Raw genomic sequence first — 20,334 nt, 5'->3', positions numbered from 1 at the left:
ACTCCTAAAAAGCCTGAAGTGGTTAAACCTAAAATTGCATCCAAAGGAAAAAAGGTGGTTTCTTCATCTTCAAAAGGCAAAAATCTCAAGGAGAATCCCCCTTCGGTCTCTTCCTCGGATTCTGAACCAGAAGAAAGTGAGGAGGATCATGATTCAGAGGGCTTGTCCGATTCAAGTGAAGAATTTGATGCCCAAAGATCTTCCTATTGTTGATGATTCTGGATCCGAGAGTGAAGAACCAGAAACTGAGCCTGTCACTACGTAACTGCTCCGGTCCCCTCCCCGCTCGTTCCAAAGAATGACAAAGGAAAAAGGCCCATTGTCTCTACAAATCCTGTTCTTCCACAGAAAAGAAAGAGGCCCTCTGGTATTTCTCTTGATAACTTCAAGCCCCACTCTCATTATTTTTGTTATAATGATCATGCTAGAGATATGAAATTCTATGAGAATAGGAACTTTACTGTGGAGAAAAATTTTAATGTTATTGCTCATAAGCCTTTTGGAGTGTATAACATGTTGAAAGAAAGACAATGGGTAGATACCTTGATCGGTTTTGATGGGTATGTGGATAGAATTGTGAAGGAATTTTATGCTAACATCACTAATGAGTTTCTCGATGAGGACTCTTTCATGTTTAGCAAAGTTTTTGTCAGAGGACACTGGTATTCCTTTACTGTGAAGGATGTTGCTGAGGCTCTCAATTTGCCTATGGGAATTGAGCCAATTGATGTGGAGTTTGATCGTCAAAAGGTGTTCGGTTATCTCTCTGGTGATAATGAAATTGAACTCTCCGACACCATGCATATGTCTCAACTCACCTATCAACATGCGGCTCTCATGAGGTTTGCCCTATCCAATTGGTTTCCTTGCTCCAATCCGGTAAATGTTTCAAATGAACTTGCTTTCTTTTTGTATAAAATTTCAATTGGTGCTAAAATTGATTTGGCTGACATGATTTGGGAGCAAATTGTTTCTCTTCGAAAGGGTAAGAAACCTAGGCTCAATCTCATTTTTCCTCACTTAATCTATAAAATTTTATCTGATCAAGAGGAATTGATTCTTGAGAATGAATCAATTGAGATGCCTGCTGTTGGAACCACTTTCAAAATTCTTGAGAAGCCTCCTCAAGGAAAAGCTGCTCAAAGAAAGGCTCGGTCTGCTTCCCCTGGTCTTACAAATGATCCTGCTGCTGCATCTGCTTCAACTTCTGCTTCTACAGAAATGGCAGAATTCAATTTGCGTTTGGGAAGAATGGAGACCAGTCAGGCCCTGCTTCTGAGGAAGATGGACAGCATCATGAAATACTTCCGACCCAATGATGATGAATAAGTGGTTCAATCTTTTATCTTTTGCTTTTTATTAATGTTTATTTGAACTTATGACTTTGTCCATGTTTGTTTTTGTTATCTTTGGCTCCTTGATAGACAAAAAGGGGGAGTAGTATTATTTTTTGGATTCATTGAACTTTTTGTTACAACTCTGGACCCTTGGTTTTAGGGGGAGTTGCTTGTTTGTGGTTTAACACTTTTCCGTTTAAAAAGTTGTGTTCTTCGGTTTGCAAGCTTTTCCGTCCAAAAAAAGTTATATGTTTTATGTGTTAGAGAGCTTTCATGCAGGGGGAGTATTTTCTATACTCTTGTATCTTTAAAAAGCTATTTGCTTTGGTTTCTAACACTTGATGCAGGTTTTCTCATAATAAAATGTTTTGTCAATCAAAGTGACAAAGGGGGAGATTGTTAATTACATTTTTGGCATATTTAATTGACAAAAATATTTTATTATTTAATGTATATTTCGGCTGGCATTTATTGATATGGTTTCCCTATTTGTGTAAATCTAAACTTGGAAGGAAAGTTGACTAGCTTTCCTATTTATGGAAATTGAGGTAAAAATGGTAAGTTTTGATTACACATTGATTCTTTTCTAACCGGCTGTTATTCTGATCTTGTGTTGAGTTTCCCATTTTCTAAGATCAGGTTTCTTGAAGAGAAAACCGGAGCTAGACTTTCCTTTTCTATAAAAGGAAAGTTGTAGTTACTGCCCACGATTCTGTAGGTACAGAAACGGAAATTCCTGGACTGATTGAAGAATTATTTTAGGGAAGTTTCTAGTGGGTTGAGGTCTTGTTCAGACCGAATGTAAGCTGTCTATGAGATGTATATTCATTATAAATACATCCTATAGCTGCTAGGTTTTGCATCTCTTTCATACACTTAGAATTATGTTCATATCTTAAGGAAAGAGTGTCTTTGTTATGTTAACTCTTTTATTCACTTTCATATCATAAGAAAAGAGTGTCTTTGTTTTGTAGAGAATAGTTGTTCTACTCTTACTCTATTTATTTGTTGTTTGTATTGTCTTGAGTCTGTATTCAAGTCTACAACGAAGAAGAACATCAGTGCACCTTCGGGAGAAGGGTATTTACAAGCTTTCGGGAGATTGCTTTTGAAGTCTTGCATCGGGAGGATACAAGCACACAACCTTCGGGAGATGGTTGTATAGGCTTTCGGGAGATAGCCTTTAAGCCTTGAATCGGGAGGATTCAAGCACTCTTCAAGGTGATCGAAGGGAGTTCGAGATCTTGGAGTTTTATCAAGATTCGGTTAGTAGGTGGAATACATCAAGCTTGCGGCATACAATAAGAGGGAGTCTATTTATGCATAAGTCAATTACTTTGTATTTTTGATACCGATCTAATGAATCTTATCTCTGGGCGTGGCCCCGTGGACTAGTAACAATCTGAAAGGATTGTTGAAACCACGTACAAAAATCTTGTGTGTTTTTACTTTTATGCACTGTTTGTTTTTCTGGATTTCTCTGGAGTTACAGAGTTGCATTCTGTAACTACAGAAAACTGTTTTCAGTACCAGTTTTATTATTCTGCATTTAATTAATCATTTAATTAAATAATCAAACTGGGAATATTAAAAATACGGAATTTCAGCTCCAAATGTGTCACGGGCTAAAAAACCAAAACCAAAAGAGTTGTAAGCTTCAAAGATAGCTCCATCAACATTTACCTTTATCTTGTTTCCAACAGGTTTAGTCCAATGCTCTACCTCTTTACCTATCTCGAAGGAAGATAAAAGAGGATCAAAACGATTTTGTTGAGCACTTTGCCATTGATAAAGGTTAGACCTTGCTGACAGAACCACATCCAAAGCAGTAGTACTTTTTTGATTCCATAGTAACTGATTTCGAGCATTCCATATTGCCCAAGTCACCATTAGAGCTTCTTCAATCTGCCCCGTGTTATTACTGACCATTACTTGCTGAAACCATTCGTGATACACCATGCTAGCAGCTGAAGAGAAATTGACAGAGGAACGATGCCAACAGGACCTGGCATAAGAACAATCAACTAATATATGCTGAATGGTTTCATCTGCAACATTGCAGAAGGTGCATAATTGGGAGATAGGCACATGTTTAGTGTTGAGTTGGACTTTGGTAGCTAAAGTACCAGTGAGAGCTCGCCACCCAAATTGAAGAACCTTCGGCTGCACATTGATTTTCCAGAATGCAGACCAAAATTCAGTGGGCATACCAGAAACTATGTAGTGTTCTTGCATCCCTCTATATGCACTTTTTACAGAATACACCCCATTCTTCTCCCTGCTCCAAGTCCAACAATCGTTCTGGACAGTTTCGGGTAAAGGGATGTTGAGAATTAAATCCCTGTCTCTTACATCAAATATGTCTTCTAAAATATCATTGTCCCATTGAAGTCGATCCATACACATTAAAGAAGAGACCTTTTTATTCACAAGGCCGGGATTTACAGAACGAACATAAGGATCAGTACCATCTGGGAGCCACGGGTCATCTAAAATGCTGGTTTCAAGGCCTCTTGCAATGCTTTTCCTCACACCAGCAAGAAGGAATTGCTTAGTTTCAAAGATGCTTCTCCACACATAACTGGGGTTATTTCCAAGAGAAGCTGTCAAGACAGAACCAGAAGCAAAGTAACGAGCTTTAAAAACTCTACTGACCAATGAATTATCAGCAACAAGTAACCTCCAAGCCTGCTTCCCGAGAAGAGCAAGATTGTAATCCCTTAAGTCTTTAAAACCAAGTCCACCATTGCTTTTGTGTTTGCACAGCTTTTTCCAACTCATCCAAGAAATACCACAGTTGTTTTTAGATGATTTCCACCAGTAGTTACTCATGACACTCTCTAAAGACTTGCAAGTGTTTATAGGCAAAAGAAACACTGACATAGCATGATTAGGGAGGGCTTGAGCTACGGTTTTCAGAAGGAGTTATTTACCAGCTTTTGACAAAAACTTGCCTTCCCAACTCTGAATTCGCTTACACATTTTGTCTTTTAGAAAACCAAATACTGCCTTCTTGTTCCTACTGATAATGCACGGTAATCCCAAGTAAAGACTAGAATCATCTGCTTCAACAATGCCCATTCTTTGACATATTTGCATACGAACAATAGTGTGAATGTTGGCACTAAAGAACACTGAAGATTTTGAGAAATTTACCATTTGTCCAGAAGCTCTTTCAAAGTCTTTGAGCAATGTCAACACCTTGGTAGAATCATTCTCATTGGCTCGACAAAAAACATAACTATCATCCGCAAACAACATATGTGAGATGAAAGGAGCACCATTAGCAACTCTAATGCCTTTAATCTGATGTGTAACCTCATAATGTTTTATTAGTGATGAAAAAGCTTCAGCACAAATTAAAAACAAGTAAGAGGACAACGGGTCACCTTGTCGAATGCCTCTTGTAGGAAAGATTGGTCCAATGTTCCACCCACCATGAATAACCAAGTACTCCACTGAAGTAATACATTGAAGAACCAGAAAAATCCATTTGGGGTCGAACCCCATTTTAAATGAAACCGCTTCAAGAAAAGACCATTCTACTCTGTCGTAAGCCTTGCTGAAATCAAGCTTCAAGGCCATGAAGCCTTCTTTACCTCTTCTTTTTCGCTTTAGGTAGTGCATGACTTCGTGAGAAATCAAAATGTTGTCTGTCATATACCTCCCTGGGACAAACGCACTCTAAGTGTCTGAAATCAATTGAGGAAGCACCACTTTAAGCCGATTAGACAAGACCTTGGATATAATTTTGTAGAGAACATTGCACAACGAAATGGGTCTCAAATCTCCAATGTTAATCGGGTTTTTCTTTTTAGGGACAACTACAATGTGTGTACGATTTAAACCAGTAGGCAATACACCATCAGAAAATAATTGCCTTATGAGAGAACAAACATCATGCTTGACAATGTGCCAACACTTCTGAAAAAATCCGGGAGTCATACCATCGGGTCCTGGCGACTTGTCAGGATGCATTTGGAAAAGTGCCTTTTTTATTTCTTCGTCCGTGACAATCTCAAGCAGGCTGACATTTTGGAAGGGAGTTACCGAACTGGGGATATTGTCAATGACTCCTGCTATATTAACTCTTGAAGAGCAATATAATTCTTGAAAATAACCTTTAACAACATCGGCCAACCCAGAGTTCCAATCACACCATTGACCTGAGGAGTTTTGCAGCTTAATAATGGCATTTTGCCTTTTTCGATTTGTTGCTGAAGCATGAAAAAACCGACTGTTATGGTCTCCTTCACGAAGCCAAAGTTGTTTCGATTGCTGGCGCCAAAATACCTCTCTTTGAGCATAAACCTCAAACAACTCCTTTTCAGCATTTTTAAACTCAGCTATAGAAATATCATCTCTACCTCCTTTGAAATGAGCAATTTGTTTTTTCCAGTGATGAATTCTTTGTTTAAAGTTACCAGTGTAACTCTTACCCCACTCAGCAAGGTGTCGACCACAAAGAGCTATTTTCTCCATAATTGTCACAGAGTTATTTGTCTCCCAGGTGTCTTTTACGGTTTGGAGACACAAAGGCTCCCTAAGCCAAGAATTTTCAAATCTAAAATGCTTTGGTTCAGAATTGAAATTCCTAGCAGTAGGTTCAAGTAAAATGGGACTATGATCAGAGCTAGTTACCTCCACATTTACGAGTTTTGCCGTGTTGAAAATCGTTAGCCAGCTATCAGAGACAAGTGCACGATCCAACCTTGCTTCTATCCAATTCGAAGATCCTCTTCCTTTCTCCCAAGTGTAAGGATACCCTGAGAGAGAAAGATCAATAAGACCACAATCCAATAACGATTGGTTGAAACCATCTATGAGCCAATTTGGATAAGGGGAGCCTCCTCTCTTGTCCTCTTGCGATACTACATTGTTCAAATCCCCAATAACACACCATGGCAAGTTATTGTCAGCTGAAAGTGTGCGTAACAGGTCCCAAGTTCTAGCTCTCAGACTTCGGTTGGGTTCTCCATAGCAGCCCGTTAAACGCCAGTTGTTTCCTTCAGCAGTGTGAACTTGAACATCAATATAATCATGTGTATACCCCAACAGAGTGACATCATCCTTATTTCTCCAGAGTAAAGCTATTCCTCCACTTCTCCCTTGAGCATCAGCCGAAATAACCCCATCAAACTTTAGTTGGGCCCTAAGCCTTTCAACCTTTTCTTTTTTTACATAAAGTCTCACATAAGAAAACAAAATTGGGTCTCTTTTGGAATACAAGATCCTGTAGGAATTGTAAAGCCCGTGGGTTCCCAAGCCCACAGCAATTCCAACTCAGGACACTCATAATCCTTGGTGGGCCTGAGAACCAGGACCCACCATAGACCCATTTTTTGATCCATCAAACACATGATCAATTCCTTCCACCTCATCCTCATCCATTACTTCTTTGCCATCCTGTCCCAATCTTCTTTTTTTAGAATCAACGATAATCATGGCCTCAGTAAGGAAGTTTTCAGCTAGTATTTCCTTATTGGCATTGATTAACGCAATCCCTTGATCCTTGGCAATTCCTTTGTGAACCCCCAACCCATGATTGATGCTATTTATTGCAAAATCTCCCTCAACAGTAGTGTTCTTATCTTGCAATCCCTGAATACTCGTAGGAGTAATTGTAGGCGCATTAATTGCTGTAACATTATCAGCAAATTGAGCATCCGCCGCCGTGCCTGTTCGAAGCCATCTAGCTCCGATCAACTTATTCTTCCGTTTAGGCTCCGCTTTCATCCACAAGCCATATGGTTTTTGAATTAGCTCCAATGGAGTATCGTATAGACGCGAGCAAAATCTCTCAGAATGGCCTATAATGCCACAGATAAAGCAAAATGTAGGGATGAACTCGTATTTGAAATCAGTCCATAACCAGTCACCATCTGGTTTCTTCAGCTTCATTCTCCTCTTCAACGGTTTTTTATCATTAATACTAACTCTTACACGCAGATAAGTTCTCCAAATTCCATTAAAGTTCTTAGGATCCGACTTAACATACGACCCAATATAATTAGCAACTCTCTGGACTATAGAGTCAGACATAAAACCAGGTCTAAGATTATGCAACTGCACCCATATATCTAGGCGACAAAGCTTCACTAACATAGGTTCCTCTCCCTTCTTGAGACGTTCAAAAACTAGCTGAAACTTATTAAAAGTCCAGGGACTCCCTTCTATGACTCTTTCAATATCAGCTTCATGATAAAACTGAAAGAGGTACAGGTTAGTTTGGAGTTCCTTCACGAACATACCTTTCCCAGGTTGCCATAACGATGCCATCGTGTGCTGCATGGACAAAAAATCAATAACTCTGCTTGTTAAGAATTTACCTACGAGACACCATCTATCATCAACTGGTTGGCCCACATCCTCTGCTAATTCACATTACAGGGTTCCTTCCTCTTCTTCTTCCAGTTGTATCTTCGAGTAGCTATCCTCAAAATCTGGTGGCAAAGTACTACTAGAAGCCATAACAAAACAAAGTTTCTGTCTGTATCACTCAAAGAAAACGTCAGAAAAATACTTACACTCACACTCACATTCCACGCATGTAAAAAGACAAGACTCTAATGAGATATTCTATTTTTTCAATTTCAATTTGAATTAAATTAGTTGCTTTAAGTTAAATTGGTATTATCCCATTTTAAATAGGAGTGTCTGTCCACTAAAATGCTCTGTGGCAGTTTTAGTTTTGTATGAGTTTTTTACAAGTTTTTTATTTTGTTTTTACAATAACTACCTCCTCAGCCATTGATTTTCTGGATCATTTCTAATCATCGTTGCCCTTCATCTTTTTCCTTCTTCCTCCCATCATTTTTCTTTCAATTGGTAAAGTTTTAGTTTTTTTATTTACAACATATATAAGCTGCTTTCAGTTTGCAACAATAGAAATTTTGCCTCATTTTCTATCTAAACAATGCTTGTACAATTTACATTCTTCAAACCAATATATAAAAACAGATTCTTTGTTAGCCAAATGGTGGAATGATTTTCAATCTCCTATCTTTGTGATTATCTCTTTGTATCACAGGAAATTTTTGGCTGCTACCACTTGTTCTTTATGCTACAATGCTTGGGAATCAATTGGTAAAGTTTTGTTACATGGCAAGGCAATTAAAAAAATTTGGAAATCCACTCTATTTCTTTTAGAATTATGTGTTCTTGCTGCTACGTTTGGTGGGGACTTTCTTTATCACTTGTCAAAGACAAAGTTTCAACTTTTCATTTGCACTATGTGTAGTATTTGGTCTATATAAAAATCAAGAGTTTATGGCCGCATAACAAAGTCTTTGCTGCAATGGGCTCTCCAACATTGTTTGCAAATTAAACATGTTGAAACAATGTTCGTTACTAGTTTCTTCCATCATTAATGGGTAAACACATCTCAATTGTCTTATTTTTAAGATTTTATTGTTGATGTTTATGACCTTTAATCCTTTTTCTTAGAAGTGAGTTTTTTCAAAATTTGCTCTTGGTTGGATAAAATTGTATTTATTGGAGGTTGTTCTACTTCCAAGTTAAAATGTTGTTGTAATGGTTTGTATTCATTAATAATAACAATTTGTTTTCCTCAAAAAAAAAAAAGTTAAATTTGTATGTTTTTTAAATTTAGAGTTATTAGCAAAATTTAGAAAATAACTATTTAATTTTGGGAAACGATATAATCTTTATTAATAATGCTATCCGTGTTTTCTGAAGGAGGACACATGTAATTTTAAGGTTTAGTTCAGCTACTACAAGCCCAAACGTAGGCCCAATCAAGACAATGAGTCAAACTCATTATCAAAGTCAAGCCATCTGGATGATAGACATATGACTCGTCCAAGCAAGATAACGACCCAGCAAAGCAGGTCTCCAAATAGTATCAAGCAGTGCTTTTGGAAGAGTAGTTAACGAGCCTCCAAATATTAAGCTTGAGATCTCACTTATTTATTATCAAATCTCACAATATCATAACTTTATTTTCAATATTATATCCAAGAATAAGGTATTCTAAATAAGGAAATAAGATAATTACCAATCAAACATTTATGTGTCTTTATTATCCACAAAATAGGACAAGTTTTGACAATATCAATATGATGTGGCATCTACATTAGTAAAAGATCAAATGCCTCATAGGTCGAGCTCTACTAGATGGATCGAAAGTTATTTACCCCATCAGTGGACAACATTTACATTCAAGAACCCTAAGTCTATAAAATAGAAGACAACTCATTCATGCAAAGGGTTAGAATCTGAATTCTTGCAAGCTAAGGCAAAATCTAGGGTTCATAAACTTGGCAAACATTTTGTGTAATACTAAAAGGTTTTTTTAGCCAAATAATACTAACTCGTGGAATAGAATTCGTTATTACTCGAACCACGTAAAAATCTCTTGTCATATTCTTTATTTTTGATCTATTTCTTTAGCTTTATTATATTTTATATTGGTTTTTTCGAAAATCTCGATAAACAAATAATTTAGGAAATCATTTTTTTTATGAGTTAGTGTGGTATGATTATTGAATTTTGGCGGGGGGTAGAATTAGTTGGGTAATAGTCGTTGATACTAGCAAAGGGGTAACACCTTTGGCTAGTTATTTTTAAGTTTCATTAGTTTATGTTTTACTTGATTGAATCAAGTGGTAGAGTCTAAGAATTTAGTATTTTATTGATAATTTTTTTTTTTTTTTTGTAGTTAGATATTCTAATAAAATTTATTTTCCGATTTTTATTTTGAGATCTTTCAAATAGTCTAGGTGTACTGTTTAAGGATATTATAACTTTATTGTTTAAATTTTTGGGGGTAATTTTTCCCCATGTTTACTCGCTTATAACAAAATATATATACCAATAATAAAAAATAATATAATATTATTAGAAAAGTTAAACATACCTTATTAACAAAATTATATACAACCATAAAATAATTATATTATACTTACAAAATTATATACTATCTTTATATATAATAAAATAAAAAGTAAATCATCTAACATAACATGATATACTACACAATAAAACTTATATACCATATAGCAAAAAACATATACCTTACAAAATTACAATAGAAATATATATACAGCATGCTAATAAAATTATATGTCACGTCAACAAAAGTACTATAAAAAATAGAACTTAAATATCTTTCTAAAAAAATAATGTACCGTATAACAAAAAATATACATATACCATTCACCAAAATATATATACTAACAATTAAAATATATATACTATACTAACATAATAAAATAAAAAATTAATTAAATATTATTTAAAATAAATAATATATCACACAATTAAAATACATAAAAGTAATAAGTTTATATATGTTGCATGCTAATAAAATTATATACATATATTAAAAAATTGTATTATGGGAACAAAGTTATATACCACTATTTAGGAGTGTTCACGAATTAGTGTGGTCCAGATTTTCATTTTTTTTCAAACAAAACTAGTATTGCGGTTTTTTAAAAATTCAAAATCAAACTACACTAATTAAATGATCAAATCAAACCAAACTAGTATTGCGGTTTTTTAAAAATTCAAAACCAAACTACACCAATTAAATGATCAAATCAAACCAAACTAAACCACTCAAAAATGAATTGGTTTGGTTCAAATTATGGTTTGCATTTCGTAGTTGTTCTAATTTTTTACAATAATTATTCATTTTTTCGGTATTTTTTTTTTTACTTTTAATAAGTTTATAATACATAAATAACAATAAAAAATTATTATCGTAACAATATAAACTCAATATCAATATTCTACCTAAATTTGTTCTCAAATATCAATATTTTGTCCAAAAAAAATATATTAAGTATATATATAATAATTATACGGATTGATTTGGTTTGAACTGCTACCGAGATTTCTAAAACCGTGACCGAACCAGAGAATTTAAAACAGTTCGAATTTATCAAATCATTCACACCGGATTCATTTAGTCCGGTTTCAAATGGTTTGGTTCGGATTAGTTGGGGTTTGGAACTACGGATTACAGATTATATGAACACCCTTACCACAAATAATATTATACATGGTAAAATAAAAAATAAATATCATTTGAAAATAATAATATACCATAGAACAAAACAGAAATATACTGTATAACAAAATATATATACCAACAACCCAAAACAACTCATAAAAAATTTTAAAAAATCGACATAACTTTAAAATAATTTTTTTTTAACAAAATTAATATAAATATATCATGATCTTTAAGTAATTTGCTTCTAATTCTAAAAAAAATATAAAAAATAAAATATTAATTTTTTTTATATGACAAAAGACAATATAAATAATAAATATTGTAAACAGACTATTTCTCTACAAATTTTATTTTAAAATAAGAACATTTACTTACATAATACTATAATTTAAGATCATTTACTATAATTTCTGAAAGTAGTATTACACGATCCAACAAAAAGTTAGAGTCCTCAAAGTCTCATCAACTCAATAAAATAATAAAGGGTAAATAGCGGTAAAAACCCCAATACTATGGTTTTGGTTTCGCTAAACCCCCACAACCCAAATTTCTGCGGGTAAACCCCCAAAATCACTATCCTGTTAGCAATTTACCCTTTCCGTCCAAATTTAGATGTTAAGCGCCAAGTTGGCTTGTCCACGTGGACACAATATACACGTGGCACAATTTTATTGGTCCACGTAAATAATTATATTAAAAAAATTAAAAAAATAAAATAAAATTAATTTAAAATTAAAAAAAATTATAAATAAATTTTTTCCTTTCTTTCTTTTTCTTTTTCTTTATTTTTTTTCTTTTAGTTTCTTTTATTTTCTTTTCTATTTGTTCATCTCTCTATCAATCCACCACTTTCACTGTAAACACCACCATCAACAAACCTTCACTGTAAACACCACCACCAACACAACCGAAACCACCGTAAACACGACCATTACTGAAACTACCACCACAACCTATTTTTCAAATCCATATCACACAAAAAAATTAAATACTAAAATTAAATTTAAACAAATTTAATCCAACAAACAAATAAACACACACAAATATATACACAAAATTTCAGTCCAAAACTCAAATCTGAAAACCCTAACTTTATTTTTCCCACAACAATTATCTTTTCTCATATCTGAAAATAATGAACACAATAATACCCAAATATTTGCAGCTATACACAGATCTTGATAATTGAAAAAAAAAAAAAATTGTAGAAATCCCTAGATCTAAAGAGAGAGAGAAAGAGAGAGAGGAGAGAGAGAGAGAGAGAGAGAGAGAGAGAGAGAGAGAGAGAGAGATAGGGTCGGGTTTTACCTGGCTTGGTGGTCTCGACGACGGCGATGGCATGGGTCCGTTGTCCTCGACGGCGACGGCGACGGCATGGGTTCGTGGTCCTCGACGACGACAGCGACGGGTCGGTGGTGATGGGGAGAGAAAGCGAAGATGGCTGAGAGAGAGAGGGGGATCGAGAAAGAGAAGATGGCTGAGAGAAGGGGATCGAGAGAGATGGCTGAGATCGAGAGAGAGGGGGATCGAGAAAGAGAAGATGGCTGAGAGAAGGGGATCGAGAGAGATGGCTGAGATCGAGAGAGAGGGGGATCGAGAACCTGGGTTTGGGCTGGTGCCTAGTGCTTGCTGTTACCTGCGAGCAAGAGAGAGAAAGAGAAAGGGCATTAGAAAAAGAAAGAAAAGAAAAAAAAGAAAGAAAAGAAAAAAAAAGTAAGAAAGGAAAAAAAATAATATTTATAATTTTTTTAATTTTAAATTAATTTTATTTTATTTTTTTTAATTTTTTTAATATAATTATTTACGTAGACCAATAAAATTGTGACACGTGTATATTGTGTCCACGTGGACAAGCCCACTTGGCACTTAACATCTAAATTTGGACGGAAAGGGTAAATTGCTAACAGAATAGTGGTTTTGGGGGTTTACCCGCAGAAATTTGGGTTGTGGGGGTTTAACGAAACCAAAACTAAAGTATTAGGGGTTTTGCCGCCATTTACCCAATAATAAATTATTCTAAAATTACAAAATTTAAATTGAATTAATTTAATAAATCATATGTTTAACTCAAAAACAAAAGAAATGCTAAAATGAATTTTTTAAAAAGAAAAGCATAATATAAAGGTTAAAACTTAAAAGCGTTAAATCTTCTGATCATTACAAAATAAATTTGATGGTAAGTCGGCAACATTACAGATAAACACCCATTTAGTCCACAAAATTACAAGACCTAGAAAAATTACAAACAACAAATAGAAAAAAAAAAGTACATCGACAGTGACGCACATAATTTTCAGTCTCCCCAATTACACTGCCTCAATAAAAACATTGATCACCACCCTAAAATTACTTTCGATCTCCCAGTTGTACTCAGTCCAAAAAGAAATTATTGGGATATGAAATTATGAATGGATGAATCTTTGTACACGAATGTGTGTGTTTTTTTTTTTAATTTAAATATTAATTAAATGTTTGAGAGATATATACTGGTCCAAAATCCAAATGTCTACAACTACAACATCGTCTCTCGTGTATGTAATTTGTGGAGACAAGATAATTTTATACAATTACATTACTTTGTCTGATCATATCATATAATCAATCAAAATTCACAGACCAACTACCCCCAAAACCCTAGAATTTCTCCACTCCATTCTCTCACTTTTAAGTTTCTTGTATGTAACCATTAACCAACCAACTCCAACTCAACTACCTTCGTTTATTTTCTCATTATCCTTTCATGGCTGCCACGTCCTCTCCCAGCTCGCTCCAGCTACGCTTCGCTCTCAGTCCCGGAAACTCAAGGAGACCTCCTTCTCCTTCTCCTTTCCTTCTTGTACGGACCCATGTGAGGAAGCAGAGTCCTTTGCTTCCTCGCCTACTTTGGGGTACGAATGGGACTCGACTTGAACGACGTTGTTATGTGGTTCCGTTGATCAGGTCGGATTCTAGCGTTGACGGGTTTTCGGGATGGTCTGGTAAGGACGCCGGAGGAGAGGAATCACTTGACTCGGATAAGAAGAAATGGTTTGGAGGTAATGTTAGCGTTGATGCCTTTTATTATGTATGAATTGGGTTTTTTTGTATTTTTGTGGAATGTGAAGTGATTAAGATTTTGAAGGTAGTTTGAATTTCAGGGGCAGTGGGAGCAGGAGTAGCGGGAGTCGTTCTTGTTGCAGGGCTTACCTTTTCAGCATTATCTTTGGGAAAACGAAGCATTTCCAGTGAGTAATCTCAATCCTTTTCTTTCTCTCTTGATAAGATTAAGCTTTGTCGTTTCTTCTTATCCGAGTCAAGTAATTTGTTGGATGCTCTCTCATTGAGTTTGTTTATGATTATATGTCAAAATTTTCAAAAGACCCTTTGTTTCTAGTGGCATGAGATAGATATAATATGTTGCTGTACACAGAGGCAAAACACATGGAGCCCTTAACAACGGAGCAGGAACTGTCATTGTTTGCTGATGAAAAAATTGATAACCTTTTGGGAGATGAAATTGAAGACGACACTGTGAAGCAAGACGCAAGTAGTCCAGAAGGTGGGACAGGTACTTATAAGGATTTATCTTCATCTTCTGAACTTGTTGATGTTCCCAGTGAAAATAGAGTTGGTGATGATTCTTTAATCAGGGATTTGTCTGTATATGATGTTAAAAACACATCTGATGGTATTGATGCCATCAACAATTCTTCAATTCAAGAAGATTCACAACATGACTTTACTTCTAATGATAAGTCAGTTGATGCTGACACTGTCCCAACTTCATATAATCTGTATGATTCTGAAATTAGCAATGATTCATCTGTCGTTTCTGGTTTTAAGGAGTTGGACAGTGACTCTGCTGTAGGTATAGCAGAATCAATTCCTGATATTAAAGAGATCCCAGTCAATGTCGAATCGAACAATTTGCTCATTTCCGATGATGTTCCATCAAACTTAAGCCTTGATAAGGATACAATTCCTAGTTCAAGCAGTGATCATTCTTTTGATGATAGTTCAGTTGCCCAAGTACCATTTGAACCTGTGGCTCCTAATGTGCCATTTGGTTCCGAACCAAACACAAATTTGGAACAACATGTTGATTCCGAATCCAACATAGCCTTGTCTTCAAACAATGAAAATCTTGAGTTGAGTGATATCCCTCAGGTCTCAGTTGAGAAAAATAGTTTAACCTTGGAATTGCATAGCATAAATGAGGGTCATTATGAAATTAATGGAAGCACTTCAGAATCACCCAAACCTGCGACTTCCTTCTCTTCTGCTGGCATACCTGCTCCATCTGTGGTTTTCTCAGCTCTACAGGTGCATCCTGGAAAGGTGTTGGTTCCTGCAGTTGTTGATCAGGCTCAAGGGCAGGCGCTAGCAGCATTGCAAGTGTTAAAGGTACTTGATCCTCTCATTTTATGCATTTACTTTTTATATTCAAGTATTGTTAGTCCACTTAAGTATTAGAAGTTGAATATGGAGCTTCGGTTTCCTTCTAAAGGGTGAAGCATCATCAACAATGAACTGAAAATTTCTGATCAAGCTTTTATATTGTACTTATGATTTATGTATGACCTCAAGTTAAAATCATATATTAAGAAAGTATATTACATTTTTAGGTCATTGAGGCTGATGTTCAACCTAGTGATTTGTGTACACGGCGTGAGTATGCTCGGTGGTTAGTGACTGCTAGCAATGCTCTCTCAAGGTACATATCAATCGCATTTTTCTACTTGGTAGGATAGAACTCTTTCCTTGTCTAGAACTGACTATATGACATGGTGTATGCAGGAACTCAATGTCTAAAGTATATCCTGCAATGTACATAGAAAATGTGACTGAACTTGCATTTGATGATATTACTCCTCAAGACCCTGATTTTGCATCTATTCAAGGTGTGTAGAAGATTTTAATTTCTTAGCTACCATGGCTGAAAAACTCTCGTGTTAGTGTGATAGATTGGATTTTGTTATATCACTGAATTTGCTGTGGGATTTCTTTGTGTCGTAGAATTTTCTAAAATGTTTTTAATCTTTCAGGTTTGGCCGAAGCTGGACTTATATCAAGCAAGCTTTCTAGAGGTGATATGCTTTCTTCTGTAGAGGAAGACCATAGTTCATACTTCTTCTCTCCGGAAAGGTGTTCACAATTCTTTTCTTGAAACGCATGACTAGTTTTAGTTGGATTTTTTTCTTGAAACATGAATTTTGTCTGATCTTTGAGAAATGCTCATATTACTGCTATTCATACCCTTGCCAAAAGGCTTCAATTAAATTATGATATTTGGTTTTCTACCCCTTTAAGTTAGTTTTCTAAAGTTCCCTTCCAATTTTCTTATTCCTTGCATTATCTTAAATCTTTTAAGCTTGTCTATACTTCCATAACGAGTTGTCTGCATAAATGATTTTTTTGCTGCAGAGATTCATCAGAGTTATTAGTTTTCTTTCTTACATCTTATTTTTTGCTTTGAAATAACTTCAGCCCTCTATCTCGTCAAGATCTTGTAAGTTGGAAGATGGCACTAGAGAAAAGGCATCTGCCAGAAGCTGACAGAAAGGTCGATAATATGATGTTTGAGTTCAGTTCTGTGTAGTACCTGCTTCTATTTATTGTTTGATTACTGTAGTTTGTATTTTTAACAGTCATGCTCTTTTACAGGCACTCTATCAAGTATCCGGATTTATCGACACTGATAAAATACATCAAGATGCATGTCCTGCCCTTGTTGCTGACCTGTCTGCTGGAGAACATGGGATTATTGCTCTCTCATTTGGTTAGTGATATGTCTTCTAATTGTCATTACAAGCTCTTTGCAAATTTGATAGCTCACTTCTCTTTGATTTGTTTTCCTCTTGGGAAAGGCTACACAAGACTTTTCCAGCCAGATAAGCCAGTGACAAAGGCCCAGGCTGCTATTGCTCTAGCTACCGGTGAAGCTTCTGACACAGTCAGTGAGGAGCTTGCTCGTATTGAAGCAGAATCTATGGCAGAAAATGCTGTATCTGCTCATACAGCTTTAGTAGCTGAAGTTGAGAAGGATATTAATGCAAGTTTTGAGAGAGAGCTTTTGCTAGAGAGAGAGAAGATAGATGCGGTGGAGAAAATGGCAGAAGAAGCTACTCGTGAATTGGAAAGGTTAAGAGCTGAGAGAGAAAAAGACAGTATCACTCTATTGAAGGAGCGTGCAGCTATTGAATCAGAAATGGAAGTGTTGTCAAGATTAAGACATGAGGTAGAGGAACAGTTGCAGAGCCTTATGAGTAACAAAGTAGAAATATCTTATGAGAAGGAAAGAATTACCAAACTTAGGAAAAATGCAGAAGTTGAAAGTGAGGAAATTTTGCGCTTACAACATGACCTAGAGGTTGAAAGAAAAGCTTTGTCCATGGCCAGGTATTGATGCAACAAATCCCAACTGCAGCTAGCATTTATTTGATGGCTTCAAATTAGAAAATCAAGTAATTAGACAACTGACAAAATACTAAGTTCATTGTGCAAAACTTTTATGAATGCCTTTTATGCTCATTTTCCTCATGTTACAGGGCTTGGGCTGAAGATGAGGCAAGAAGAGCAAGAGAACAAGCTAAGGTACTCGAGGAAGCTAGAGATCGATGGGAGAGACGTGGCATCAAGGTGGTTGTTGACAATGACCTCCGTGAAGAGTCCATCGCTGAAGCTACATGGGTTGATGCCAGCAAGCAATTTTCAGTTGATGAAACTGTGGGCAGGGCCGAAAACTTGATGGACAAGCTCAAGGCAATGTCAGCAGGCATAAGAGAGAAATCCAGAAATACACTTGATAGAATCATTCAAACAATAGCCTTGTTGATATCAAATTTGAAGGAATGGGCCTGCAAAGCTGGAAAAAGGGCTGAAGATTTAAGAGATGATGCCATTGCTAAGGCTAGTGGTTCGGCACAAAAGCTTCAGCAGAGCACCTCCGAGTTTAGCTCGGTCATTAAAGATGGTGCAAAGCGAGTTGCGGGAGATTGTAGGGAAGGAGTGGAGAAACTCACCCAAAAATTCAAGACATGATTTTGTATAATTTAGATTTAGTTGTTACTTTTCCATTCTTCTTTTTCCCTTTAATAATTTAAAATGAGGCGACGATGAGCTACTAATAAGTTGAGATATGATATTGCTCTCTGTATTCCCCCTTTCTTTCACCCATTTTCCCCATGAATAATAAGGTGGTTTGTCCTCAACTGAGATCTGTATTAAAGAAAGCAGTTCCAAAGAAATTATTTTGGGGAGAGCTGCAATGCTTTTTTTTTTTTTGGAAGTATTTACGTATATTCAAGTAAAATGAATAATCTCCTTTAAAAAAAGTGAGAGAGAACAATCTCTAGACCATCTTTGATGATGATACTAATTTAGTGTAGAATTTATACTAATTTGGTATAAAATTTCTTACTTTTGGTGTAACAATTCCAATAATTCACACTAAATATTACATCAAAAATTTCACCAAATAAATTTATTTTACGTAATCTCATTTTATATTATTTGTATTAATAGCTATAACTATGGAAAATATATATAAAAAATATAAAAACTCAATAATATTACACTAATACGCTTACATGACCATTTTTACTTTTTTACTTTTCATAGTGTTTTAGTTACACAAATACCACTTAGACACTCTACTAGCATGTATGATATCATTTGACAAGTTTTGCACTTATTTTCCCTCTCTTTTTATTATCATTTTTCTTTTTATTTTCAATTTCTTTTTCACTTTTCATTTTCGTTTTCTGTTTCAAAATTCCTCTCACGATCAAAAACCTGGTTTCATTAAAAAAATATTGATATTATCCATTGTCTTCAATTTCCTTCCTCCATCAACTACCCACGTTATTTATTTATTTTTTTTCTTCTTTGATTTGTTTAATAAATGACTATTACTCAGTCTTCATCTTGCCCATCACCATTGCTGAAAAAACCTTCAAAAATAGGTGTTAAATCTCTCACCAATAAATCTAAAGGCAAACGACCCATCGATCACCTCAAACTACTCCCACACTTCCATTATCACATGGAAGCTTCATGCATAAGCGCCAGATGGAAGTAACTGCCCCAAAATCAACTAAGATAGGGCGTCCCAATATAGTGTTGTAACCGGTGGGGCAATCCACTACTACAAACATGTAGTGTTTGAAGTCAGTGACATTTGTGTTCACCTTTTCAAGGTGACTGGGAGTTAGATCTTCCCCATCGGTATTAGAGAATCTCCATTAAATCCTTGTAGTTGTAGTAGACAAGGTGACAGCTCTACTTCAGTCAGTCCCATCGCTTGGAAAGCAAACTTGAACAAAATGTTGACGGAGCTGCCATTGTCGACTAACACTTTGGATAATCTTTTGTGCTTGATTTGTGCTTCAATAACCAAAGGGTCATTGTGGGAAAGTGCACATGCTTAGCATCCTTCTCTGTAAAGGTGATGGGAAGGTTCATCATTTTTAAACATTGAGTCAGTGATTGTACGAAAGTGCAAACTTCCTCTTCATGTTCCAACTCGTTCATCTTTTGGAAATTGCAAGTGTTTCCAACGAGATGTGAGCCTCCAGAGATAGTGGCGACATGGTCGTCAACGGGTGGGGGAGCTAACCCTAGTAGATAAAGATTTTTTGGTCCCAGAGCTAGGACTACCACATCAGCGCATGCTGGCAGAGCAATAAAGCCAAAAATTTTGTTTCAGGAGCTTGAGGGGGACCCACTCCCTTGGGAGGAGTTACGGTTCCATGTTATCCCGGAACGAAAAGTTATCCGTGAGCTATGCGCTGCCCATGATAAATGATCGGAATCCAGAACCACTGGCCAAGGGGTCTAGCTCTGATTAACGTCTATATCTCATCTTTCATGTAGTCACATTCGTTGGTGGTGTGCCCGACATCACCCTGATACTCACATTTCTTACTTTGGTCCTTTTTTTGTTTTCCTCCTTAGAACACTCTTGGAGGCTTCTGGTAATGGACCATATTACAAGGTGCCTTGTAAATATTCTGCCGAGTATCAATCAGACTAGTG

At 35.9% G+C, this 20,334-nt stretch overlaps 2 protein-coding genes across 5 annotated transcripts; one reads left to right on the top strand and one right to left on the bottom strand.

Annotated features, from left to right (window-relative positions):
* Nucleotides 1-4,262: 4,262 nt before the first annotated feature.
* On the bottom strand, nucleotides 4,263-4,997 carry LOC133038153 (uncharacterized). Its single transcript, XM_061116210.1, has one exon. It carries the CDS (start codon nucleotides 4,995-4,997, stop codon nucleotides 4,263-4,265), a length of 735 nt encoding a protein of 244 aa, XP_060972193.1.
* Nucleotides 4,998-13,551: 8,554 nt separating this feature from the next.
* Nucleotides 13,552-18,545, top strand: LOC115715894 (uncharacterized). Of its 4 annotated transcripts, none has more exons than XM_061115389.1 (11): nucleotides 13,768-14,354; nucleotides 14,457-14,543; nucleotides 14,729-14,866; nucleotides 15,167-15,702; nucleotides 15,924-16,012; nucleotides 16,096-16,199; nucleotides 16,344-16,443; nucleotides 16,786-16,861; nucleotides 16,963-17,077; nucleotides 17,166-17,697; nucleotides 17,847-18,545. In XM_061115389.1, exons 1-11 carry the CDS (start codon nucleotides 14,060-14,062, stop codon nucleotides 18,337-18,339), a joined length of 2,565 nt encoding a protein of 854 aa, XP_060971372.1. In that variant the 5' UTR covers nucleotides 13,768-14,059; the 3' UTR covers nucleotides 18,340-18,545. The 4 variants fall into 4 exon arrangements, with proteins under 4 accessions (XP_030500430.2, XP_060971372.1, XP_060971374.1 ...); XM_061115391.1 differs by having other exon boundaries at nucleotides 13,779-14,354; nucleotides 15,614-15,702; XM_030644570.2 differs by having other exon boundaries at nucleotides 13,552-14,354; nucleotides 14,729-15,702.
* Nucleotides 18,546-20,334: the final 1,789 nt, after the last annotated feature.

The sequence above is a fragment of the Cannabis sativa genome, chromosome 5 (assembly GCF_029168945.1).
Source record: "Cannabis sativa cultivar Pink pepper isolate KNU-18-1 chromosome 5, ASM2916894v1, whole genome shotgun sequence".
Taxonomy (NCBI): Eukaryota; Viridiplantae; Streptophyta; class Magnoliopsida; order Rosales; family Cannabaceae; genus Cannabis; species Cannabis sativa.
This window is presented reverse-complemented; position numbering and strand designations above follow the sequence as displayed.

What these genes read in the sequence shown, in the direction of transcription:
- LOC133038153 (XM_061116210.1), bottom strand. Translation starts at nt 4,997, where the DNA reads ATGACAGACAACATTTTGATTTCTCACGAAGTCATGCACTACCTAAAG.
- LOC115715894 (XM_030644570.2), top strand. Translation starts at nt 14,060, where the DNA reads ATGGCTGCCACGTCCTCTCCCAGCTCGCTCCAGCTACGCTTCGCTCTC. An exon ending in TAAGAAGAAATGGTTTGGAG is followed by an intron (nt 14,355 to 14,456) that starts GTAATGTTAGCG and finishes TTTGAATTTCAG; the next exon opens with GGGCAGTGGGAGCAGGAGTA. An exon ending in AAAGCTTTGTCCATGGCCAG is followed by an intron (nt 17,698 to 17,846) that starts GTATTGATGCAA and finishes CTCATGTTACAG; the next exon opens with GGCTTGGGCTGAAGATGAGG.